Source organism: Cyrtonyx montezumae, unplaced genomic scaffold (genome assembly GCF_038088225.1).
Source record: "Cyrtonyx montezumae isolate F1298 unplaced genomic scaffold, pur_monq_1.0 scaffold_3, whole genome shotgun sequence".
Taxonomy (NCBI): domain Eukaryota; kingdom Metazoa; phylum Chordata; class Aves; order Galliformes; family Odontophoridae; genus Cyrtonyx; species Cyrtonyx montezumae.
In genome coordinates, this window is record NW_027072034.1 from 94346028 (window position 1) to 94373504 (window position 27477).

The 27477-nt window shown below is 41.4% G+C and overlaps 1 protein-coding gene across 1 annotated transcript; it reads left to right on the forward strand.

Annotated features, from left to right (window-relative positions):
• The first annotated feature begins 1949 nt into the window (after positions 1 to 1949).
• Positions 1950 to 27298, forward strand: TTLL1 (TTL family tubulin polyglutamylase complex subunit L1). The gene is made up of 10 exons (XM_065742478.1): positions 1950 to 1994; positions 5115 to 5247; positions 15390 to 15598; positions 17541 to 17721; positions 18780 to 18914; positions 19071 to 19179; positions 21903 to 22046; positions 23772 to 23858; positions 24870 to 25033; positions 26502 to 27298. The coding sequence occupies exons 2-10, from the start codon at positions 5135 to 5137 to the stop codon at positions 26629 to 26631; spliced, it is 1272 nt and encodes a 423-aa protein (XP_065598550.1). The 5' UTR covers positions 1950 to 1994; positions 5115 to 5134; the 3' UTR covers positions 26632 to 27298.
• Positions 27299 to 27477: the final 179 nt, after the last annotated feature.

Genomic DNA, 27477 nt, shown 5'->3' on the forward strand with positions numbered 1-27477 from the left:
CAGATATCACTCTGACTGAAGCGTGGGTGTCCGCAGGCTTTGTGGCTACGTTTCAAGTGCAGAGAACCCTGGCTGTGTGCATATAGATAGGCATAGATATATTATTTATGCAAACCGCTTCTTCGTGCAGTGTGCACTTGTAAGCTGGATGTTTTTCCATCGCCTCCCAAGCTCTGCACATCAGTGCTACTCACCTGTGAGCTGCACACAGCAGTCCTTATCTCCCAGCTCATGCCGAGGACTGTGTGTACACGCATGCATGCAGCGCACCTGATGAGAATTGCCTCGAAAGTACAATACAATAAAAGGGAAATTAACCTCAGTAATATCACTTCTTGTCAAGACTTGGTCCTGTTCAGCATTCCTGGTATTTCGTTATTTATTCACTTTCTTTTTTTTTTATTTCAGTTTTGTATTCATTTTCAAATCAATAATGTCATCCCTCCCCCCCCCCTCCCCCCCACATACTGAAACCAGGAGTAATTTTGAATACATAGGTAATGCTGTGTAAGTCAGTGAGTTGTCTCATGCTTAAAATAAGATACGCAAATGTCACTGTAGGAGTGAACTCTGTCACAAAGATAGCACGCTGATGCTGCCACTGCATTTCCTGATACTATAATAGCAAGCGTCAGTGAGCTGTTCTCAAATTCTCACCAACTTTCCTCGTTGGAATAAAAATGTTCCAAAATGGAGATGCTTTAACATCAAAAACTAGTGTCTATTATTAGCCCTCACCAGTGATGTAACACCACTGATGTAATTTTCAGAGGGACAGTTGAACAACACATCTTACAACTGTGTATTTTTTTTACAGTCCCATGGAACCATAACTTGATTAAGAACTGCTGAGTTAAGCTAAAACACTCTTCCATAAAAACAAAACAAAATACAACTGTCTCTGTCCTTAATGAATTATTTAAAAGAGTTCAATACCTTTTCAGCCTTCCCCTGAGGTATGATGGGTGTGAAACAAAATAAAACAGATTGATAGCAAGGCAAAAGCTCAGCCTTTCCACAGTGCTTCATACCCCTGCAGATAGACCTTTCTGGTTATAGGGCAGCTGTGCTGCAAGCTCTGGTCTGTTGCCAGAGGTGTTGTGGTGTCAGGAAATCCCCGCTGCATGTGACTGAGGAAGATACATGGCTTCTGTAGTTAAAACTAGGGAGTGCGTAATGCTTCGTTCCTGCTGTTTCTTTGTAGTTGCAGCCTTGCGACTGAGCCTACCGCCATAGGCTGATGTAGTCAATCATAAAGCAGATTTACTGTACTCGCATCGCTTGGGGGATATAGATTACTAGCAGTTGTTTGCTGTGTGCCAGCATGTCACAAACTGCTTATTTCAGCTACTGAGTGGTAGGTCTACTTTTTAATAGCTGATTTGTCCTGTGGGATGAATAATTTATTTTACCGTTATTTTTCCTTCAGCTCTCTGGAGCCTGTTATGCAATACCTCACTGTTCTGCATGCTCCTATAAGTCAAATGTTTTAACATAGTATCTCATCTTGGAAAGAACTTTTGTACACATTCTCTAGACAATCACTAATGCTGTAGCTTTTTAGGCAGCACTTCCCTCTTGCATTTTTAACTATTCAGTTGTTGGTCGTTTCAGGGAAACATTCACACGCTATCAATGGAAAAAAAAAGATGACCCTGTACTATATGACGATCAGCATCTGATGTTCAGGCAGTGATTTGACCTTTAGAGTCAGAGTGATCGGTTTTTTAGCCACCCTGGAACCTTTAATGAGAAAGCCTTTAATGTTCAAATGGCCACAAACCGGATAGGTCCACACGCCCGTCCCGCCCGCCCCTCCCCATGAGGGCACAAGATGGCTGCCGGCCCCACCGGGACGCGCGTCTCCCTAGCAACAGAGCTGCGCCTTTGCCTCCAGCGCTCCGGAAGTCCCGCCCCCGGCGCGTCCCGGTTGCTAGGGAGCGGCGCCGGAAAGGGCGGGAAGGGGATAATGGAGCCGGGTGCGGTCGGCGCAGGTGAGAGCAGTGGTTTGAGTGCTGCGGGGGTCTCGTCAGGTTGTCCAGAATACCTTACTGTGGGTTAGAGGATTCCTGTAGAAAATTGAATTGTAGTAATGTGCGGCGGAGCACTGGCACAGGCTGCCCGGAGAGGTATTGGATTCTCCTTCTCTGGAGACGTTCAGGACCCGCCTGGACGCCTACCTGTGCAATCTGGGCTAGGGAGCTGCTTTGGCAGGGGGTTGGAATGGATGATCTCTAGAGGTCCCTTCCAACCCCTTCAGTTCTGTGATTCTGTGGTTTCTTTTTGTTTTGGTAGTATGTCGAAGGCCCACTGGAACATCATCGGCCTGTGGAACTCAATTTTGTACAAATACACCAAAAAAAAAAAAAAAAGGCCCTGAACCTGCATGTGCTCTTTTCTCTCTGTCTATTTATGCTTGATTTTTAACTCATGTTTGCAAACGTGAATGGAAATAGGTGTTCCTAAATCTCTTCAAAATCAAAGCCTAATAGGCAAGAATATCTCTGCTTGGGCTGTTTATTGACTAAGATCAGGGAGAACAAAGTCGGAGCGCTGTAAAATGGACTGTGGCTCTCAGGAGGAAAGAAACTGCAAAGTACTGCTTTTGTAACAACACTACATCTTGACATCCAGTCCTGGAAGCATGAAGACCCCTTGAATGCCAGTCCACTGTCTTAGTTGCAGAAAAAGTATTGTGTTATTAGAAAAGATAAGTAATTAATGCATTTTTAAGTTTAACTTTTTGATGAAAAAATCTAAGTGGAGGGAGAACTGGATGATGTATGTGGGTGTAACCTCACTCTCTACCACTTCCTTGCATGGCAGCTTTTGTACTGTGGGGAGGCATGTGCTGAAGAGTGTGCTTTTGGCTCAGATATTTGCTTCTGAATCAGCAATTTTCTGTAGTGTATTTCTGTGAAGGATAACTGTGAAAATTCTGTAGGCTGCAATCTTGTAAGCGATTTGTGAAGTGAACTGCAGACGGGCTAAATAGCTGTATTGAAACTGATTATGAAAGCTGACTTTACCAGCATTATCATTTGCTCACATTACTGTGGTCAGAAAAGTTTCAGCTCCTCCTTTGGAGGAGTAGTAGTTGCGAGTGCTTGTTTTCTTACAGTCAGTTTCCATCTTCTAGACTTCGCTGAAGAAGGGCAAGGATGTAACACTTAGATGATCTTAGAGGTCTTCTCCAACCTTAGTGATTCTATGAAACTGAGTTCAGAGGAGGGCTACCAAGGATGCTGAAGCTCTTGTCCTGTAATGAGAAGCTAGGAGAGCTGTGCTTCTTTGACTTGGAGAAGAGACTGCTTTTGTGGTTGTGTAACTGCAGCCTTCTTTCTTTTATCTACTGTGGGAAGGTTTTTGAGAAGACGTAGCCAGACTGATTGTGATGGGAAGATGAGAATAAGCTGAAATGAGAGGTTCAGGGCTGAATATATTAAAAATGTTTTCTTTGTGAGTACTGTCAAGCAGTGATAAAGGGTGCCCAGAGCAGATATGCTGCCTCTGTCAGTGAACGTTTCCCAAACGTGACTAGATGAAGCTCTGAGCAGCTGTCTCTGAGCTTACCCTCCTTGGAGCAGGCACTGGGCTAGGGGAGTCCTAGGCTCCTTCTGACCTAACAGCGGTGAAAGGTTTGCATGGATGAGTGAGAGATCTGAAGTAGAAAGCGACATCTAGGTGTCAGGAACTGAAATGCAGCTTCAACCTTAGCTCTGGGAAATTCTGCTTTCTAGTGTTTAATGGTACCACTGTATCCTCTCACAGCAGTGAGAGAAAGGAGGAACCGTGGCTATGTGAAGTATAATGAGACAAAAAGCTGGTGATATTACTTCAGTTCTCTCCCTTATAGAACAGCAAATTGTGATTCTTGATGGAGTGTGCAGTGGATTTTTCTCTGAAGTTGTGGGCCAACATCTTAAAGTAGGAGGTGTTACTTTCGGGGCAGCCCTCGTATTGTGGTTTACAGTTGGTTAGTGAAGTAATCCATGTGAACATTCCAACTCAAAACAAGTAGAGAAAACATTTATATGTACACAAGTTTATCTGCTGAAAAGGAGCTCTGTGGAGAAGGACCTGGGTGTTCTGCCGGACCGCAGGTTGGCCATGAACAGCAGTGTGCCCTTGTGGCCCAGAAGGCCAATGGTATCCTGGGATGCATTAAAAGAGCGTGGCCAGGAAATTGAGAGAGGTGATCCTCTCTCTCTACTCTGCCTTTGACGAGGGCACATCTAGAGTACTGTGTCTAGTTCTGAGCTCCTCCATTCAGAAAAGGCAGGAAACTTCTCGAGAGAGTCCAGCAGAGGGCCACAAAGATGATGAGGGGCCTGGAGCATCTCCCGTATAAGAAAAGGCTCAGTGCTCTACTGTTCAGCCTGGAGAAGAGAAGGCTGAGAGGGAATCTTATCAATGCTTATAATCTTTAAAGTACAGGACTCAAATAGATTGGGCCATGCTCTTTTCAGTTGTGCCCAGCAACAGGACAAGGGATAATGGCCACAAACTGGAACATTAGAAGTTCCATCTGCACATGAGGAAAAGCTTTACTGTGAAGGTAATGAAGCCCTGGAACAGGCTGCCCAAAGAGTCTGTGGCATTTCATTCTCAGAAGATATTCAGAACCTGCTTGGATGCTTTGCTGTAGGGAACCTGCTTTGGCAGGTTTTGGACTTGATGATCTCCAGAGATCTCTTCCAACACACGATTCTGGGATATCAATCTTAGTTAGAAAGAACACAGAATGTTTTGTACATGTTAATGTTTATTTGCTGGTTTTCTTTCAGTAAATATTACCTAGTGAGTCTATGCTAACTGATGTGTTTAAGGAGAGACTTGAGCTGTGTGCCAATTCATAAAAGGTGAATTGGATGGGGAGTATGAAAGATCCTTGTAACTAGATATCTTGTTTGAAGCTGTCCAGCTTTGCCCAGATGACAAATGTAGGCTCTCAGACTGAACCTAGGATGTTCTTTTCTTTGTTGATTTTTTTAATTGGTTTTCTTATTCTATCATACGTCAGTGCTCTTACTTTTCTTCCTCTGACTTTTCTAGATAGCTTTTTTTACCTCACGTTTTCAACTTCACAGCTTAACTCTGTTCTTCACTAACAGGTTGATTCTGCTTTGGGATAATGGCAGGAAAAGTGAAGTGGGTAACTGACATAGAAAAATCAGTTCTAATAAACAACTTTGAAAAAAGAGGCTGGATTCAGGTGGCAGAAAATGAGGACTGGAATTTTTATTGGTAAGTACATTAAAATACCGATGTCTAAATTGTTGAGTATTTTAATATCTTTTATTAATGCCTTTAGTAATAGTACAAAATGTGTTTTTAGGAATAAAAGACGCATTAACTTGCTGAACTGCTCTAAAAGTGTAACATTATTTCATTGCTTCTGTAATGGTTTTTTTGTTTTGTTTTGTTTTTTTACATTGTTGCCGATCTTCTCCTCAAATTTGTATTTGTAAATCCCTCCATCTGTGTGTGCCTTCTAAAGTCATTAGGATTCCTTGGGCCAGGCAGTCCTATCTGCATGGATCCTTTCAATGCTAGTGACCTCCTGTGCCTTTCTAGTTTCCCAAAGGTTTTGTCAGGCACTGTGACCTGAACAGAATCTTTGAACGTATCTTTCCCTCAAACTTTCTGACAGATACATGCTTAAGTGTGTTCATAATATAAGGAAAATGATCCTACAACACATGGTTCTGATATATGATACAATATTCTTTTATCAGTGCTGCAGAGGCTTGCACTGTTACTAGAGTGCAGACTCCTGTAATTAAGGCATCAAGAACTGCATTTCTCTTCTCCTCTACAGAAAAGATTTACATGCAGACTAATTATTTGATATTTCAATAAGAAATATTGAGAACAATCAATAACAAAAAGAACAATCATGAACAAGCTGAAAGCATGTGGGTGACAGTTAGAGGCCGAGGCAGCAAAGGGAGCCTTGTGATTGGAGTCTACTACAGGCCACCAGATCAATCAGAGCCTGTTGATGTTGCCTTCAGAGGAGATGTCACGATCACAAGTGCTGCTGTGGCACTTCAGGTACCCAGACATCTGCTGGAAAAGTAGCACAGGAAGCTGAAGGCAATCCAGGAGGCTCCTGGAATGCACTGAGGATGACTTCCTGAGCCAAATAATTGAGGGCCTCACCAGGGGGGATGCAATACTGGGCCTGTTGCTCACCGGTGTAAATGAACTGATTGGTGACATCAGTATTGGAGGCTGCCTGGGCTGAGTTCATGCTCTGGAGGGATATGAGACAGGCAAAGAGTAAAATTAGGATGCTAAATTTTAGGAAAGCTAACTTCCAGCTCTTCAGTTAGTTAGCAAAGCACCCTGAGAAACTGTCCTCATGGGCAAGGGAGCAGTGCAGAGCTGACAAATCTTTAAGGAAGTTTTCCTCAGGGCACAAGGGCTTTCCATCCCCAGGAGATGCAAACTGGGAAAGGAAGGCGAGAGACCAGTAGGAGTCAACCAGGACTTGCTGATCAGAGTGAAAAGCAAGAAGGAAATGCACAGGCAATGGAAATGGGGACAGGTACTGTGGGAACAGTATAACGAAGCTGCTAGACTGCGTAGGGGTGGGGTGAGGAAAGTCAAGGCCCAGCTTGAACTGAACTTGACCAGGAGTGTCAAAAAGAACAGGAATGGCTTCTACAGGTACCTCAGCCAGAAAAGAAAAGTCCTGGAGGGCATACCCCCCCATTGTGAGTGATGCAGGCAAGCTGGTAACAACAGACAAGGGAAGACTGAGGTACTTAACATTTTTGCCTCAGTCTTCTCTGATGACTGCTCACCACACAGCCCTCAAATGTTTGGTTTGGTGGGGGAGGACTGGGAACGCAACGTCCCTCCCACTGTAAGTGAAGATCAGGTTTGTGACCACGTGAGGAATCCGAACTTCCACAAGTCCATGGGTCCTGATGAGATGTGTCCCAGAGTCCTGAGGGAATTAGCTGATGTAGTCACCTCAGTTATATTTGAAAAGTCATGGCAATCAGGTGAAGTCCCTGGTGACTGCAAAAAGGCAACATCACACCCATTTTTAAAAAGGGTAAAAATGATGATCCTGGGAACTATCAACCTGTCAGTATTATGTCTGTGCTGGGAAAGATCATGGAATAGATCCTTCTGGAAGCTGTGCTAAGGCACATGGAAGGCAGGGAGGTGATATGGGAGAACCAGCATGGCTTCACCAAGGGCAAATCCTGCCTGACCAACCTAGTGGCCTTCTGTGATGCTGTCCCTGCATCTGTGGACTGATGTAATCTCTCTGGACTTCAGGAAGGCCTTTGACACAGTACCTCACAACATCCTTCTCTCCAAAATGGAAAGATACGGATTTGGTGGGTGGACTGTTGTCATGGTGTTATCCGTGACAGTGACCCAAGGGAAACCGAGAAGGGAGAGAGGAGAGAAAAAGAAACTGCGTCAGTGGCCGTGCGGCCGCCCGAGCAGAGCCGCGCTCCGGGGGGGAGGGGGAAACAGCGGGAAGAGATGGGTCTACAAGAAGACAACGGCACGATCTGAGAAGGAACAGTAACTTTACTAAATATAATAAAATTGAACAATTGAGAGAGAGATAAAATTTCCAAACCAAAAGCTGTGAGCTTACGTTAAGGAGGAAACTGCAGGGGAAGCACACGTGCTGAACCTCCCCGGCAGCCCAGAGGAACGCGCCCAGGCAGAGTGCCGCCTGGCATCCGGTGCGGAGCTCCGCCCCTCTGCTGCTCCCACAGCATTAACTCCTTCACTGCTGCGTGATGCTCTGATGTGGAATACCGGCATCAACACCACAAAACCACAACATTCCACCCCTTATTACACATCATCACATCATGCTTAACACACATCTATACATAACCAAAAAAAAAGTAATAATATAAGTTACATAGAAATATATATATATACACATACGTATACATGTAATTACAGACTGCATTCCCCCAATATCAAATTCCCTTGTGGTACACACTGGATGTCCCCATTTTTATCCATCACCCACCAGGTGCACCCAGGTCCCTGCGCAAAAACGGTTCCACGGAGGGGTTTGCCCTTTCCAGAGGCTGGAAGGACACACACCGCTTTTCCCAACATGCTCCTTACATGTACCACAGGGACCTTATCTCCCTCTATGGTCTGTAGGGAGCTGGACTGTGTAGGACCCTCTCGGTTGACTGATCCCCTAGTGTTGACCAACCAGGTGGCTTTGGCCAGATGCTTCTCCCAGTGCTTGAATGTCCCGCCACCCATTGCTCTCAACGTGGTTTTTAACAACCCGTTGTAGTGCTCGATCTTACCAGCAGCTGGTGCATGGTAGGGGATATGGCAGATCCATTCAATGCCGTGTTCTTTGGCCCAGATATCCACAAGAGAATTTTTGAAATGAGTCCCATTATCGGACTCAATTCTCTCTGGAGTGCCATGTCGCCATAGGACTTGTTTCTCGAGCCCTAAGATGGTGTTTCGGGCGGTAGCACGGGGTACTGCGTATGTCTCACGCCACCCAGTGGTCGCCTCCACCATGGTGAGCACATAACGCTTACCATCGCGAGTTCGTGGCAAGGTGATATAATCAACCTGCCACGCCTCCCCATATTTATACTTTTCCCATCGCCCTTCCTGCCAGAGGGGTTTCATCCTCTTGGCCTGTTTAATTATGGCACATGTGTCACAGTCATGGATAACCTGTGCAACGGCATCCATAGTTAAGTCCACCCCTCGATCTCTAGCCCACTTATAGGTTGCATCCCTTCCTTGATGGCCCGAGGTCTCATGGGCCCACCGAGCTAAAAACAGCTCTCCTTTGTTCTGCCAGTCCAAGTCAATCTGAGACACCTCAATTTTGGCAGCTCGATCTACCTGATGGTTATTTTTCTGCTCTTCAGTAGCTTGATTCTTGGGCACATGAGCATCTACATGATGCACCTTTACACCCAACCTTTTTGTTCGGGCAGCAATGTCTTTCCACAGTTCAGCAGCCCAAATAGGTTTACCCTTCCGTTGCCAGTTGTCCTGTTCCCACTGCTGTAACCACCCCCATAAAGCATTTGCCACCATCCAAGAGTCAGTATAAAGATATAGCATGGGCCACCTCTCCCGTTCAGCCACATCTAAGGCCAGCTGGACGGCCTTTACCTCCGCAAATTGGCTTGACTCTCCTTCTCCTTCGGTGGCCTCTGCAACTCGTCGTGTGGGGCTCCACACAGCAGCCTTCCATCTGCGATGCTTCCCAACGATACAACACGATCTATCAGTGAAGAGGGCATACGTCTTCTCATTCTCTGGTTGTTCGTTATATGGTGGGGCCTCTTTAGCACGTGGTATCTCCTCTGATGGGGATGTTCCAAATTTCTTGCCTTCAGGCCAGTCCATGATCACCTCCAGGATTCCTGGACGGTTGAGGTTCCCCATCCGAGCTCGCTGTGTAATCACTGCAATCCACTTACTCCAGGTGGCATCGGTAGCATGATGGGTGGGGGGAACCTTTCCTTTGAACATCCAATTCAGCACTGGCAGTCGAGGTGCCAGGAGGAGCAGTGTCTCAGTAACAATTACTTCAGAGGCAGCCCGAACCCCCTCGTATGCGGCCAAAATCTCCTTCTCAGTTGGAGTGTAGCACTCCTCTGAACCCCTGTACGCTCTGCTCCAAAATCCAAGGGGTCGGCCTCGGGTCTCCCCAGAGGCTCTTTGCCACAGACTCCAAGTGGGACCTTTCTCTCCAGCAGCAGTGTAGAGGATGTTTTTTACGTCCTGTCCCATCTGTACTGGCCCCAGGGCCACAGCACGGGCTATCTCCTGCTTAATTTGCTCAAAGGCCTGCTGCTGTTCAGGACCCCATGCAAGATTATTCTTTTTTCGGGTCACCTGATAGAGGGGGCTTACTATGAGGCTGTAGTTTGCGATGTTCATCCTCCAAAAACCTACTACACCCAGAAAAGACTGTGTCTCTTTCTTGCTAGTGGGTGGTGACATACTGGTGATTTTGTCAATCACATCTCCTGGAATGTGACGACGTCCATCTTGCCATTTTACTCCCAGGAACTGAATTTCTTGGGCAGGTCCCTTCACTTTGTTCCGTTTAATAGCAAAACCAGCACCCAGAAGAATTTGGATTATTCGCTCTCCCTTTTTAAAAACTTTCTCTGCTGTATCACCCCACACAACAATGTCATCAATGTACTGGAGGTGCTCAGGTGCCCCACCCTGTTCCAGTGTGGTTTGAATCAGCCCATGGCAAATGGTTGGGCTGTGTTTCCACCCCTGGGGCAAACGGTTTCAGGTGTACTGAATGTGCCTCCAGGTGAAAGCAAACTGTGGTCTGCACTCTGTGGCCAAAGGAATAGAAAAGAATGCATTGGCAATGTCAATGGTGGCATACCACTTGGCTGCCTTTGACTCCAGTTCATATTGCAGCTCCAACATATCTGGCACAGCTGCACTCAGTGGGGGTGTGACTTCATTCAGGCCACGGTAATCTACCGTCAGCCTCCATTCTCCACTGGCTTTACGCACCGGCCATATGGGGCTGTTAAACGGTGAGTGAGTTTTGCTGATCACTCCCTGGCTCTCTAGCTGACGGATCAAGTTATGAATGGGGAGCAAGGAATCCCTGTTGGTGCGGTATTGCCGTCTGTGCACTGTTTTTGTAGCAATTGGTACCTGCTGCTCTTTCACTTTCAGTACCCCCACAACAGACGGATCTTCTGACAGGCCAGGTAAAATAGACAGCTGCTGAATGTTGTCTGCATCTACAGCAGCTATTCCAAAAGCCCACCGGTATCCCTTGGGATCCTTGAAATGTCCCCTTCTGAGATAGTCAATACCGAGTATGCATGGAGCCCCCTGTCCAGTCACTATGGGATGCTTCTGCCAGGTTTTACCGGTGAGGCTTATTTCTGCCTCCAACACAGACAGTTCCTGAGAACCCCCAGTCACTCCAGAAATATGAATCAATTCTGTCCCTTTATAACTCGAGGGCATTAGAGTGCACTGTGCACCAGTGCCTTATATCTTTGTGTCTCTAATGTGCCAGGCCATCTAATCCACACAGTCCAATGCACTCTATTATCCCTTTCCCTCCCCTGGCTGAGGGCAGGGCCCCTCTATTGGTTACCTGCAGTGACGGGAGCAATTTCATTGGTGGCTGATCTCTGCTGTAGTTCTCTCACCCGTGCTCGCAGTGCAGGAGTGGGTTTTTTATGCCACTTCCTCATGTCCTCTCCGTTTTCTTGTAAGAAGCTCCACATGGCCACACGTGACATGATGTTACTGCCGTCATTTGCTCGAGCAGAGAGGCGGTTGCCTTTGGTGGCCGAGACTTTCAACAGTTTGATCAATTGCTTCACCAGATTCTTTGGGTCATGCTTGTCTTCATCAGGTGTTTCCAATACTGACACAGGTTCATCCCTATTCATCAGTAATGACAGTTCCTCCAGTATAGTTTTCTTTATCTCATCTACTTCTTCTGCTACTACAGCTGCAATGGAAGCACGTGATGGTGGAAACTGTTGTTCAAAGTTTTGGAGTGTAATAGTCAGTTCATAAACTGGGAGCCTTCTGTCTTGACCCTCGAATCTATGGAACATTGCTACCAGTGTACTTGCATACCTCTCTGATGCTGTTTTTGAGACCTTACGATATACATCAGGTGTACACCTTACTCTATCAGGATCACGGTCCTGGTGTGGATTGTTAGGGACGAAATTGGGATCATACAGCATCTCTACTACGGCTGTTTCTCTCAAAAACTGGATGCCTTTCTCCACGGTGTTCCATCTTTCCACCTTAGGCTCCAGATCATCTTTGTAAGGATATCTATCCTTTACAGCCACTAGTACTCGTTCCCAGAGGGTAGCAACTCCATTCAGACATCTGCCAATTCCTCTGTCGATAGCTGGGTCTCGGGCAATGCTTGCCAGTTGGCGGGCTTCGCTGACATCTAGGGACACACTGCTGGCACCACTGTCCCAACACCGCAGCAACCAGGTGACAATAGATTCACCTGAGTGCCGTACAAACTCCTTTCTTGAACCTTGTATTTCAGTCATCTTTAGGGGCCGACGAGTAGTGGTAACAGTGACTCCATCATCATCGCTGTCTTCTCCATGTCTCTCACTTTTCTTAGTGGCCTTTTTAGGTGGTGGTGGTGGTGCTGAGGAGGGCCCCTCGCCTGGATCTTCCTTTTCTTTCTCTGCTTCTTCTTCTTTCCGTTCTAGGCGCGAGGACGGCCATGTCCATTTCTGGCCTTCCACAGGGGCAACCGACACCAATGCCGGTGCTTCCTGTGATTGGTCAGGTCTAACTTCGAGGTTTTCATTTTTGCTTTGGACCTTGGTTTGGAAACCATTTCTCTCCAGAATATCAATTATAGCTCGATAAGCACAAGCCAAACCCCAAACAATACATTCCTTCTCAGATCGTCCTGAGTCACATGACTCCTTACCTAAACACTCACTGAATTTCTCAGGATCCCACAGGTGCTCAAGATTAAAGCTGCATAACACCGGGGGTCCCCACACTTCTAATTTCTTTCCTAATTTTTTCCACCTTCCCTGCCATTCAACACTCTCTGGTTTTGAGGAACGCTCCCTCCACATGATATAAATTGCCAAGAGAGCATTCAGAAAAATAGATAACACAGCTGCCACAACTGCCAGGCTGACATCCTGTATATAGGTAAAGACCTGAAAAGAGTAACTGGAAACCAATCCAAATGCTGCATAATCTGTCACGTTAGCCAGGGTGTTTAGGCAGGAGGTATATAACCCCCTCAGCACACTAAAGTAGCTGCATGCACACTTTACTCCGGTGCTGAACACGAGGAGCTTAAAAAGATGCCAGCATGCTATAAGGTACATGAAAAACCTTAGTCCACTCTGCACCAGATTTACAATGGAGTACAAATACTGCACTGCCCGCATTCTCCACCAATAATTGTCACGGTGTTATCCGTGACAGTGACCCAAGGGAAACCGAGAAGGGAGAGAGGAGAGAAAAAGAAACCGCGTCAGTGGCCGTGCGGCCGCCCGAGCAGAGCCGCGCTCCGGGGGGGAGGGGGAAACAGCGGGAAGAGATGGGTCTACAAGAAGACAATCTTGCACGATCTGAGAAGGAATGGTAACTTTACTAAATCTAATAAAATTGAACAACTGAGAGAGAGATAAAGTTTCCAAACCAAAAGCTGTGAGCTTACGTTAAGGAGGACCTGCAGGGGAAGCACACGTGCTGAACCTCCACGGCAGCCCAGAGCAACGCGCCACAACAGAGCGCTGCCTGGCATCCGGTGCGGAGCTCCGCCCCTCTGCTGCTCCCCCAGCATTAACTCCTTCACTGCTGCGTGATGCTCTGATGTGGAATACCGGCATCAACACCACAAAACCACAACAACTGTTCAATGGATGAAGAACTGGCTGCAGGATCGTGTTCAGAGGGTGGTGGTCAATGGCTCAATGTCTGGATGGAGGTTGGTGATGAGTGGTATCTCACAGGCGTCGGTGTTGGGACTGATACTCTTTAAATTGTCATCAGTGACATTGACAGTGGGGTTGAGTACACCCTCAGCAAGTTTGCTGATGGCACCAAGCTGTGGGGTGTAGTTGACACATCAGAGGGATGAGATGCTGTCCAGAGGGACATAGACAGACTTGAGAAGTGGGCCCTCATGGGGTTCAACAAATCCAGATGCAAGGTCTTGCACATGGGTTGAGGCAACCCCCATTACCAGTATGAGCTGGGGAATGAAAGGATGAGTGTAGCCCTGCTGAAAAAGACCTGGAGTGTTCTGGTGGATGGGAAGCTGGGCATAAGCCAGCAATGTGCCCTTGCAGCCCAGAAAGCCAACCATATCCTGGGCTACATCAAAAGAAGTGTGGCCAGCAGGTCAAGGGATGGAACACTTCTCCTATGAGGACAGGCTGAGAGAGCTGGGGCTGTTCAGCCTGGATGAGAGAAGAAGCTACAGGAAGGAAGGGGACAGGGTCTGTAGTAACAGAACAAGGGAATATGGTTTCAAGCTTAAAGAGGGTAGATTTAGGTTGGATTTAAGGAATAAGTCTACAGTGAGGGTGGTAAGGCACTGGAACAGGTTGCTCAGAGAAATTGTGGATGTCTCGTTCTTGGAGACTCAGGGCAAGACTGGATCAGGCTCTGGGCAGCCTGGTCTAGCTGTGCATGTCCCTGTTCATTGCAGGGGTGCTGGAGTAGATGACCTTTAAAGGTCCCTTCCATCTCTAAGGATTCAGAATGTACGACTGAAATGCTGTCATAGGATGCAATAATCTATGAGGGCTACTCCAAAAGTAATGCCTCCTATTTTATTATGTCAACTCTTGATAACATAGGCAGATGTTTCTGGTGTAGCAGTAGAGGCTTAACCTTTCCAACAGTATTCCATTGCATTTTGTTACTGTGTGTCAGACAACAGCAGAGGAGGAGTATGATGAAGTGTTATCTGCTGTTAAAGTGTATATGAAGTGGAAGTAGGAGGTATTACTTTCGGAGCAACCTACATATTAAATGGCAGGAAAACTATCTCTAAGTAAACCAAACCATTTATATCATCCTTTTCAGATATGACAGAATGGCAGTTTATACTGCTGACTGTGCCTTTTGTTAACCACTTATTAAATGAGCGGGAGTGTTGTAATCTGCTTATGCTTTTAGAACACAGCTGAGGGGAAGAGCAGGGGAACAGGACACTCATGGAAACTGCTGTGTGACTGATTTGGTTTTGTTCTGCTTTCTTCCTGAAATGATAACATAGCAGATTGTAAATTTAAGAATGTTTCCTGAATGCCGTCACTGTGACTCCTTTGTATTTTGACCTTACTCTTGTATTCTGTGAGAAATGAAATAAACAGCTGATTTGATGGTGTGGTTGCTGTAGCATTCTGTCATCTACAGATGTTTTTAGCAAGATTCACTGATTTCAATTTGTATGCTTGAAGTCCTTTAGAAATATGGTAGCAAGGTAACCAGTAGAGATGGTTTTGTGGCTTTTTTAATAAGAGAAAAACTGAGATTCATCTGTAGTATTTGGGTGTGTAGGAGTAATTCACAGACTCTGCTGAGGGTTGACCTGTCTATCAACAATCCAGAGTCCAGTAGAGACAAGTTTTCCTCTTACTTGCCTCATTAACTGCCTCCATTTCAATAGTATAGGAATTGATAAAGCGTCTGGAATGATTTCATTTGCTAACAGAGGTTCAGACTGTGTTAGATTGTCACTGCAGCTAAATGTTTTACTATATAGAGCAATGAGAGATGTGACTGTGGTGCTTAGGTACCTGCTAGGTTAAAACACAACTGAGACATACACGGTTTCAACTCTGTCCTCCTTAGAGAAGTCACTTGGTGTCTGTCTTTGTTTTCAGGATGAGTGTACAAACAATCAGAAATGTTTTCAGTGTAGAAACTGGTTACCGCCTTTCTGATGACCAAATTGTCAACCATTTCCCCAATCACTACGAACTGACCAGAAAAGATTTGATGGTAAAGAATATCAAGCGATATAGGAAAGAACTTGAGAAGGAAGGAAGTCCTCTTGCAGAAAAGGATGAAAATGGAAAATATATTTATTTGGGTACGTGGTTCTAAATATCAGCGTGAACTTTGTCTTCTGTGTTGTTGATAAACTGATGGCATTGTAACTTACAGAAACAGAACAGCACATTAATAAACATATTTTAATTTACATGTTGCTACTTTTGTGCAATGAATTCTGTAAGAAAAACTGTTGCTTGCAAGTAGTACAAGCAACTGAGTTGTACAAGCAACTAAAAAAACTGCCCTTTTTTACCAGTTTGCTTTCAGAGTCATAAAACTGATGCATTTTAATTATCACATGGAGGTAATTTAGCTGCAGAGTAGCTTGTCTTCCAGTAGGAATGGAATTCTGCTGGATTTTCTGAACTTGTAAAGTGTTACAACACTGTAAGTGGCTGTCTATTGGCAGGTGTACTGTGGCAAACAGTCAATTAAACAGAATAGAGTGTACTCTATCCTAAAACTGTTCTGTGTTTTGCAAGTGTTACAACCTTCTTTCCTTGTCTTTTCCTCCTTCCCAGTCCCTACAAAGCTGTCACTACATAAGGGAAACATAAGAATAGGGAAAGTGATTAAAAGCAGTAGTAGCAAACAAAAAAAAAGCTTTGAAAATACAGTATTTCAAAAACCTTGTTTTGAAACATAATAACTATTGTTTTATAGATTTGAGTATGCGGTTCGTTCAAGAACTGCTGAAAATAGAGGCAGAGGAAGACTAAAAGATTGATTGTTTCTGTCATGCTACTACAGCAGTAATGTGCTTCCACCATGTTTACTCACAAGCATTCAGCAATATTCAAAGAGAAGAACATAGCCAGTTTGTATGTGTTAAATTCATATTTTGATGTGGTTGAGTAAGTAAGGTCCTTAATGGAAACTGAATTTATCAGTGCAACATTAGCTGAAGAAACAGGGGCTGAAGTGATCATGAAATGATTATTTCTAAATGTCAGGATATACAAAAATAGATTTAGAAGTGTGCATGTGTGTTGATATATATATATATATATAATTTTTATGAGGGAATACTGTGGGATTAAGCTATTTTGCTGTAAGATCACTGATGGAACAGAATGACCCTGGAACTTCTTATAAAAAAAAAAAGCCAGAGTTTCTTTAAAACATGCCTAGGAAGAAAAAAAGAAAATAAAAAAAATAAATCTGGAAATCCTATACTGGAGCAAAAACTTAAATAGCTTTTATCAGAAAGGTTCCAGACAGAAGTGGATGGATAAGCTTGTCAGAGAAGAAATTTAGAGGAAGTTGGAGAATTGGAAATGACTACTAGAAAATAAAATTCAAAAACCAAGCAAGCATCAAAATGATAGATTGGAAGTGAGAAGAGCAGAGTTGTCTTAGAGGTCAGAAAACATTACAGTGAAATAGAGATGGGGACATGCTGAGTTGATTTATCTCCTGGGAAAGTGAAATGAAATCACTATTCATCCATGTAAGAAAGAAGCAGTGCTATATGGATGGAACTGAAAATAATCAGATAGCAAAAAAAAATGCCTTTCTTTAGATTTCAGTGAGTGTGGTAAAACTGAGTATGAGAATAATGAAAAAATGACTCATGGGAGTAGCAAAGAAATTAAAAATTACCACATCTAAAGAGAAAGTAACATCAATGTTTGGGTTTTTGCATGTTCAGAGAGGATGACAATATGGTCAAAGCTGACATATGAAGTTGATGAAATTTGCTAACAACATTTTAATTGCAGTGGTATGTAATGCTATAATTGGGCATCATTTAAGCAGAAGAAAAATGATTCATATAAATTAAAGTTCACTAATCTGAAATTAGCAGCATAAAATATATAGCATTTATCTAAGTAAAAACAATAAATTAAGTGAAATAAAAAAGCAACATGAGTTTTATTGCAAGTAGATCATGCCAGATTCAAAAAACTTGTTTATATTCATGAAGATTCTTTGTTAGATACTGTGTCCTTAATCATGTGCTCTTTTTTTCAACTCAGATTTTGTTCCAGTAACTTTCATGCTTCCTGCTGATTATAATCTCTTTGTTGAAGAATTCAGAAAAAATCCCTCCAGCACTTGGATTATGAAACCTTGTGGTAAAGCTCAAGGAAAAGGAATATTTCTTATCAATAAACTGTCACAAATTAAAAAATGGTCTCGAGATAGCAAAACATCCTCGTAAGTGCTTAAAAACTGAACCCTTCCTTGTACTTCAATAATCAGGTGAACCATGTCAGCATGCTAGTTGTCTGATGCCTGGGAAAGGTATTCTGTTGTTATTGCTTTGTCATTATATAGATATATTTGCATTTAATCTCAGTAATCGGACTTTGTCATACAAACAGGTCTTAATTTGGTTTATTTTGGTATGAGAAGGTATAAAGAACAGTTAGAATAGCTATTTATATAAAAATGCTGTCAGTGTTTTGAGGAATAATGTGCAAAAACAAATTGTTCTGCTCTATAATATTAAATAACAGGAAGTGAAGAAAAAAATCTTTCCCTGTGCAATTCATATAAGGATTTCATTTCATATGTGTTGATTCACTTCTTAAATTGTTGATTCATTTCTTAATTGGTACAAAAGAGGAATGGGCATATGTGAAATAAATACATAATCTATTTGGAGCACAGAGGAGTACACCTTATGTTCACGTCCTACTTTCAAATGGATTTAACAGCATAGCAATCTGTGCTTTTCTCTGACTAAAAAGTGTTTTGATCACAAAACTAATGCTAAATTTTTCCTGTTGCAAGTTGACTGGCTGAATACCCCTTGAGATGTTTTTTTTTTTTTCTGTTTATCTTGGAATCTGAAGAATGTCACATTCTGAAAGCAAGATTTTCACAGTGGTTTGCCTTGGCAAACCAAGCATAAATACAAACATTCTAGGACTATAAGACCCTGAGTAATGAAGGTAATGTAATACATACTCCTTCCTCGTCTGTGCTGTGACAAGCTCTAGATGTTCTCAAAAGAAAAGGCTGGTGTGTAGAACTGCTTTCTGAGTGGCTTGGTTAGCTGCCTTGCAAACTTCAAAACTGAGTTTAAATGGTTAATTGATCTTGGTCTTTAGTTTTGTGTTTTAAACTTTTTTTTTTTTTTGTACATAATGCCTGCTGCCAAGTGTGTTCTTATTAACCAATGTAACTTTATACATTATTTTGTCAGTAAGATGCAAAATTTTCATTACTTTACATTCAAAATTTATAGACTGCTTACTCGTGTGTTACAGATTTGTATCCCAGTCTTCCAAAGAAGCCTATGTGATTTCTCTCTATATCAATAATCCATTACTGATTGGGGGAAAGAAATTTGACCTTCGTCTGTATGTTTTGGTGTCTACATATCGCCCACTGAGATGTTACATGTAAGGTTGTGTATAGATACGTTTCATGTTTAATGTAGTCAAAATAATGTTGCCAGTGTTGCATAAAGAAATTTAATGTGTTCGTGTATCCTAGGATGATCTTTTCCTTACTGTTTACTGGGGTTTAACACACTCTAATAACTTTTTGCATTTAAGGTATAAACTTGGATTTTGCCGATTTTGCACAGTAAAATATACACCAAGTACAAGTGAACTGGATAACATGTTTGTACATCTTACAAACGTTGCCATTCAGAAACATGGGGTAAGTGTACCAAGTTCTTAGGTGCTATTCTCTAGCAAGACTGATTTTCTTAAGTTGTCACAGAAATTTGGAATAAAAAGGCTCTATTTGTCATATTCATCATCATCTTGCAATTAAAATACCTCAGCTTGACCTTAAAAATAAATTTTAGAGGACTGCAGATAAAATGTATGCAAGATAAGGAGCTGCAAGTTCTGTAATAGACTGATGCCTTCAGTCTTGACTTGCAGTAGTTGAAAGCAATTTCTTTCAAAGTCTCCTGCCATTTAAATGCTAATGTATTCACTCAGCGATTGGTTCTGTGAGCAGTGGAATTAATGAAGCCTGGTTCCTGTGGATCTGTATTTTATAATGGCACTTGAATATCTCCTTCTTGATCTCCTCTTCCCTCCTTCTTGGCCATGCAGTTAATTCAGCTTTCCTCTTTCCAGCACTTATCACAGTGGCTTCTAGCGTTTTCCTATTTTTCCACTCTTTCTTCTCTGTATCAGAAGGGGAATGTACATTTGTGGGCTTGGTGGTAAATGTTTGTTGCAAATGTTTGTTCCCTGAGCAGCTAGCTAGTGGCTTTCTCTTGAAAGCACAGAGATGGAGTTCTGCCTGCAGAACTGTTCTGTCCTCTAATTTGCTGTTGATATTGTTAAAACATGTGGAAACCTGATAGCTTTGACGGCATTCCCCTCTGCCCAAATAAGCTGAAATTCCCCAGTAGGAGGAAAGGCAAGTGGGTTAGAGGTGACATTAGCAGATGGACATGTAGTATTGCTGCCTAAGTCTTGCTTCTTCAGGGAATCCACTTGATGATCATTACTGATCCTTTTGCATTTTAGCAGATGACTGATTTATAAAACATGCCTCTGTTACAGGAATTACAAATATTGCTGCACTTCCTGATTTTGTGGGTTTCATTTTTTAAGAGTATTGAAAATACGTACATATACATGAGTATGTGTGTTTGTTTATACACATGCATACAGTCACACAAGACAAACATGCCTTGTCTGTTTTTGTAAGATGCAGAGCACAGCAGAGCTGATTTTTATCTGGATATTCTTGTAACAAAGGTTTCAGCTGTGAACGTCACTTATGATGTTAATCATAAACCAGAGTAAATGTGAAAATATGACATTTTTTGGTACTGCAAATATTTTCTTGCCCAGATGCTGATTTGTGAATTACTTTTCAGATGTTATGATTTGACAGGGCACACTGAGAATTAGTTGTGGTGAGAGTAGTTCCCATACAACCTAGAGTATAAGTCATGGTTTTGTTGCCAGCAGCAGAGAAGAGATGCAGCATATGTGGTGCTGCCTCTCTGTTGTCATTCACCCTTTCATCTTCAGTTTAAAACTTGTCTGCAACTTTGGAGACAGCTAAGCTGTACAAGTTAGAATAACCTAAACCGGACTTTCAAGTAATTTATCAAAATTATGATAAGGTCTGGAAAAACTCTTAGGTTCTAGCTCTTCAACTCTCCCCTAAACCTTGTGTGAACTCTGGAGTTCCACTGTGTCTGTACCATACAGGCTCATGGAAAAGCATCAATGAATGGAACAGCTGATAATTCAGTATCATTGAGAGGGAAGGGTTAAAAAAAAGAAAGGATGGTTAAGTATACCCATTGTAATGTTTCTGCTAGAAAATATAGTTGTACTTAGTGGTTTGACTGCACATGTAACGTAAGCAAAGCAAAAGTGATTCTTCTACTTAGTTATTTTCAGTTAGTGCTATTCCAAGTAGCCTGTGATATACTTTTGTTTTGGTATTTTTAATTAAACAGCTGTGATTGTACAGAGCTCTCTCTGTTTGCAGTCTGTTTTGATTTGAGTACTTATTTTGAAATGCAAAGAGAGTTGAACATTTGATCTCTGTCCCCTTTCGGGAATCTGTGGTCTTGAGACACTTTTTTTCCATGGAGCATGTCCTGAGAGCTGTGTTTCACATGATTGTCTATCAAATTTACTGTGGGGGGAAGTTGTAGGAAACAAACAAAAGCCCCTAAAAGTTGATGGGAGGCTTCTCTGACTTTGTTTTAGAGGATTAAAGGTTTGATTCTTCTGACATTCCTACTGTAGGCATACTGTGTTTTATAATTTAGCAGGTATACAGTCATTAACTCTTAGAAACACTCTGATAATATTTAAGAAGGGACATAATGTTTGTCCTGTGAGCGATTTGAGAACTGAATGTGTCTTTCCAACAGTAAAAATACCTGCAGTTTGCTTTTGTCTTTCCATTTAAAGAGAATATATTGCAGGGCATTGATTGCCTCTGAAAAGGCAAATATTCACTACCCTCCTTTTTTTTCCTTTATTCTGTTTCAGTAGCACTTGATGTGTTTTCTCCCTCTGAATTGCCTAAAAAAGTAATATTTAAATGTAATTCAGTTGTTATTTCAGTGTCTTGATTGCAGCTGTTGTTGGTAGCACCATTAAGAATATGTAATAGTTGTCTTTTGGGGAAACAGACAAGTCCTTTTAAGTTGAGAGTTATTGCTTGATTTGTGCTGTGTCATAAAACTTGCAGCTGCAATCTAAAAGGCTGTTTATGTAGTGGGCAGATTAAAGCAGAAGACTTAATGAATATGTAAAGTAGAGTAAAAACAATTTACTGAGTTCATTTTTAAGGCAATGGTTGCGTGCAGGTAGAAGTGGGCTTTTTGTGTGAATGAAACAAAACTGCTGAGCATCTTAAAGACTGACTTAATTCCTTGAACAATTCAGGATGATTACAATCACATCCATGGAGGCAAGTGGACAGTGAGTAACTTGCGCCTGTATCTGGAAAGCACCCGTGGAAAGGAAGTTACAAACAAATTATTTGATGAAATTCATTGGATTATCGTGCAGTCACTGAAGGCTGTTGCGGTGAGTACTGTGCCTGGAATGCTGCCGGTGACAACATCGTGGCTGCAGGATTTTCATAACCCTGAAAGTGAGTTTGCCACCAAAGAAACTGAAATTTATTTCTTGCTTTTTGAGTGACAACACCGATGCCAATTTCCACAATTCTGTGCTCTGCTGATTTGTCTGAGCTGTGTGAACTTGAATCTTGTGTGGGTGAGTTATCTGTGCTTGCTGAAGAGCTGAATGAATCTGTCTCCTCCAGGGTCCTTTGAACTAATTAATATGGCTAGATACTGCCCTTGTGAATAGTATTAAGCTCTACCAAGACCCCACAATGTCATTTCAGCAATAATGTGTCAAAGGAAAAATAGCTATGGAGGATAGCTTATCACACAAAATGCTGAAGGGTATTAGCTCAGCAGACTTGCATAACTTATTTTCAGCTCCGCTCTTTACGAATCATGTTGTTATCCTTGAAATGTTAAACTTTTTCTTTTTTCATAGTTAGTTTTCTATTTGAGTGACTTTCCAGTGCTTGGTTGGTGTCCCATAATTATGTTAGAGAGCAGGTACCATACCATGGGTCAGCTGGGGTAACCAAAGGACTTTCTTGCCAAGAAGGGCTGTCCTGTTCTCAAGTGTGTGGTCTTGTCATCTCTTCTGGGGTGATCCTGGCACCATTTTGAGCTGAATCAGCTCAATCATCCAAACGAAAATTACTTATTTTATTGGCAGATTTGTGTTCTGCCAGTTTAATAAGCTGAGTCACCTCAGTGAAGGATTGGATGGATGAATGCAGGAATCAGTACAAGGAAGAGGGGCAAGGTCATGAAGCTAGGATCAATGAGAGGTGGGGAAGCATAGCTCAGCTCAGCCTCTGCTATGAAATCATGTTTGAAACAAAATGTGAGAGGAAAAGGGATTTAATCCAAATATTAGCAGAACTTCAGGAGAAGAAAAGTTTTGAGAATATAGGGGGCAGAATGTTTTGTCAGAGAATGGCAAACGTAATGAGAGATTCTCTTTCCTCCTTTCCCTCTTTCACTCCCTAAGGAACTGAAAAGCTTTCACTGTTAGTGTAGGGGAAACCATCTCACTAACTTGTTACAAAGGTTTCTTTAAAAGATCTGATGAGATTTATATAAAAGTCTTGGCATGCATGTTGTAAATCCTTTGCAGAGGCTGGAAAACTGACTCTCCAGAGGGTGTGCTTCTGAGTACAGCTTGATCTTTGGTCTCTGTTAGCTTTCAAGATCACAGGTGACTTGAACTAACTGTAGGTTTAAAAAGTACCTAGTAATTGTTTGACCTCAAATTTCTGCAGTGAAGCAAATGTCCACGAGTAAGTCTTCTATCTCTGAAACATAAATAATTCATGATTATGTGAAGCTATGTTATGTACTATTTAAAACATCCTGAGTTCTCTGGGTACGTGCAGGCTTTGAATATTCTTACTACTTTCACAAAATACAAGAATGCTTTTATTTTGAAACTGGAAACTTGATGGAATACTAATGTAATTTGGTACTTGGCATTAATGCAGTCATTAATATTGAAATGTTTACCAACAACTTGAGGAGAAAAAGAGTCCTGAAATTATTTTTAAGCTTACGTTAATGTATGTTAGAGTTATGTTAGCTTATGTTATAAAAAAAAATTTTAATCACATGACTTCCAGCTTAGAAAGTGTATTATCAGGTTACTTATTAAATTGTTGGTTTTAATGCATACTTTTGTCTTTTCTAGCCTGTGATGAATAATGATAAACACTGCTTTGAGTGCTATGGATACGATATTATCATTGATGACAAGCTTAAACCGTGGCTAATTGAGGTAAAGTCACACATAGTACAGAAATAACTTCCCACTGATTTTCTTTCACAGTATAAAACCAAGTAGATTTGCGTGTAGCCTTTTCTGTTTTGAAGCTTTGTCTTTTGTTCCTCCAGTAAGTGGATTAGACAAAATATTAGAAAGTAAAATAGACCTTGTGATGACCAAGCTAGAATGTGCTTTTTCTTTCTTTCTATTTCTTTTGTCTTTTTATTTGTTTGTGGCTTTCAGTTTTCTCTTCTAAATCCAGTGCGTCCATATAATTAAACTTCAGAGGGCATCTGAGTGTTAGCAGCCCTGTTAGACACTGTATGAGTAGCTGGAAAATTGACTTGGTGGGGAGTAATGCTTAAAAGAATTGGGATATTTGGGAGGCTGCTTTTTGAAAAGAATTTAGTATATCAAATTTGGATCTGTATGTTCAACATAAATTCTATCTAAACATCTTTCTTCTAGATCTTATTGAAGTGAGAGATCAAAGCTGTTTATTGTTGTGGTACCGTTTTCCCCATAACAAATGTGGAATGCAAGAGATCTGTTAAACTAACCCCAGTTTCAGCCTTCACTGAAAAAATACTCAAGTTAGTGTTTTGAATAGAGACACGGAGCTCACAATTTAACATGGGATAACTTGGATTAAGAACATGAATAAAAAGCTGCTTAACTAGAAGAAACCTAAAGATCCCTACGCGTAACAAATGTTGGAGAGAACCAGGCACTGAAATCTGTGGTTTTGATATCCATAGAAGCTTAGAAAACTAAACAAAAATTTCTGTCTTGTCTGAATGACCCTGGTAAACTTAGAAAAATCTTGAGGCTGGTGCTGCAGGCACTTTAATTAGTTATAAGTTAAAAAAAAAAAATCCAGTGGGGGATTCCTTTCAGTGTGTGAGGAACTGAAAGATGTGCTTTGAGACGCTGATTCTTGATTGTTCAAATAGCACACAAAGTCATCACACATGCTGTTTAGAGAACTATACCACTCATAAAAAATGTTCCTCTTTTTTGTAGGTTAATGCTTCCCCTTCTCTTACTTCCAGTACTGCTAATGATCGCATCTTGAAGTATAATCTTATTAATGACACACTTAACATTGCTGTGCCGAATGGGGAAATTCCGGACTGTAAATGGAATAAATCTCCACCGAAAGAAGTTCTTGGCAATTATGAAGTCTTGTGAGTTTTAGCAATGTTCTGTATAACTATAAATGTTTTTCAGTCATCTCACTTCTTTTAATTTGTAACGCAGACCAAAGAGATAAGGCAAACTTTATTCTCTCGAGTAGAAAAAACACGAGATACTGCTTTATGTTTTGATTCTGTATTAGCAGTTTTGGTGGTGGATGTGCATCCTTCATTCTCAGAGGGAATCTTACTTGTCTGATAAATTCCTGCATGCACTGAGCTTCCAGCAGCTTCTGCACATATAGAGTTATAATTGTACTAAGTGTAATACATAGACTGTAGTTAAATAAAATGTGTCAAATAGCTGTTACCCCTGAGTTCACAGAAATGATGCTATTTGGGTCTTGTAGTTCATAGATGTAATAATAATAATAATAATAATAATAATAATAATAATGATGATGATGATGATGATGTAGTGCCAGACATTTTTTAAATCACCAAACTTAGTATTAATAAAGGGAAAAATCAAGGAAACAGAATTACATAGAATGTCTGAAGTATTAGTCTAGGATTGATCTGATGCAGAGGAACACTGTTGTAATTATGGATTACTTATTGAGAGAAGTCTGAGTTAGGCTCTCAAACCCTAATGGTGCAGCTGTTTAGTATATCAGGAATATGGTTATGTACATATTTGGTCAGTCCATTACTTCATGCCAATCTTACACTCTTTCTAGATATTAGTAAAGACAATTAAACATACGTTGGCTGGATTATAAATTAATTTTTAATGTATTTGCAGCTGCTGTGGAACGTTCCTATACATCAGTGTAACTAAGCATATATTATGAATGCTCTAAAAAATACTGTAGAATTATCTTCTGATAATTATGCATCTATCTATAGTCAATGTCTGTTTGGAATTTCATAGCAACTGAGAGATAAGTATGTACTGAGGTTATCTGAAGCTCTAATGGGCTTAGATATTCAAAGAACTACTTGCCACTGTGGTTGTTACAAAATACATGTCATCAAATGTATTTATTTAAGTACACTGTTCAGCTCATTTTTTTCCTACTCACTCAGTGTTGCAACAGTGGAGTTTTCTAGCACTGCAGTTAGCAATCCTCTGCTTGAAGCAATAGCTTCAGACTATATTAAACTGCCAGCAGTCTGTTGCTCCTGCTCTGCAGCAAGAGCAGTATTGAGAAGAGCAGAAGTACACATGAGATTTCACAAACATGAAATTTCACAAACTCTTGAGTTGTGTAGTTTTTGTAAGATACTAACCAAGCAGTTGGTATCTTACAAAAACTAGAATGTTTCAGCTGATCTGTATTGTAAACAATGTGGTAGTATATTACCTTGAATAATAGCTGTGTTTCAAACTATGCACTCGTAAACATGTTCATAGAACAGCTTGTATTAAATGTCAGTGCTGAATGTTAAACAAAATAGAATGTGAAAGAACAGTGAACAGCAGGAAAAGGTGCTGAAAAAATTCTGTTATCTTTAGATATGATGAAGAGATGGCACAGAGCGATGGTCCCGAGCGTGACTTGAGAAGTCGTCCTGGGCAATCCACTGGAACAAAAGGAAATCGTGGGAGAGATACAGGAAAGCCTGTACTAACCACCTGGAAATAGTGATTAAATACAACAGTTGCCCTGTTGGTAGGACAGCATCATAAAAAAAAAAAGTTTATGAACAGATTTATTTTGCCATGCTGCATGAGGGAAACAGTAAAGAAAACAATGCAGCCTTTGAAAATAAATGAAATGAGCACTCCGAAACCAGGATCTTTCTAATACATGCACTGATTTGCCAGTTATAATAATTATACACATGCATGTATATATATTTAAAATGTATATTATATGTAATTAATTGAATACAAGAATATTTCTGCTTGTAATACTTCTCTGAAAGCAACATATTCTAAACTTTTAGAAGCATATCTGTTCAGACGTTGGAGAAGTCAGTGTTCTCTCAGTAGTTATTATGAGGTTTTTTTATAAAGATGGCATTTAAAAATATATGTTGTGATATGCAGAGCAGCAAGAGCGTTCTATAACTTATTTACTCTAGTAGCCTCTCTCTGCATTCCTATAATAAAAGAGATACAGATAATGTGAAAGAGTGGTAGCGGTGAGCATTGATTGTCACAATGATGGTTCAGTTTCTTGCAATTAAAAAAAAAAGAGTAAAGAGAGAAAACAGGAGCATACAGAGTTGAGACTATTTTCAGTTAAAGCAGTAATGATTTGTAACCAGTCTTAAGAACTTGAAAAACAAATATTTTTATGCTGAGGGGTTTTTTGTTCGTTTGCTTTGTTGTTGTTTTTTTGTTTGTTTTTGTTTCTGCCTTTAAATGTTTTGGGGTAATAACTCTTTAAAAGTAGAAAGTTTCATGTAAACAGGGTATGTTTCTGGTAGTGTGTTAATGCATTATTTGACCAGTCATTAGTTTTTATTGCAGGTAATTTGTCTTT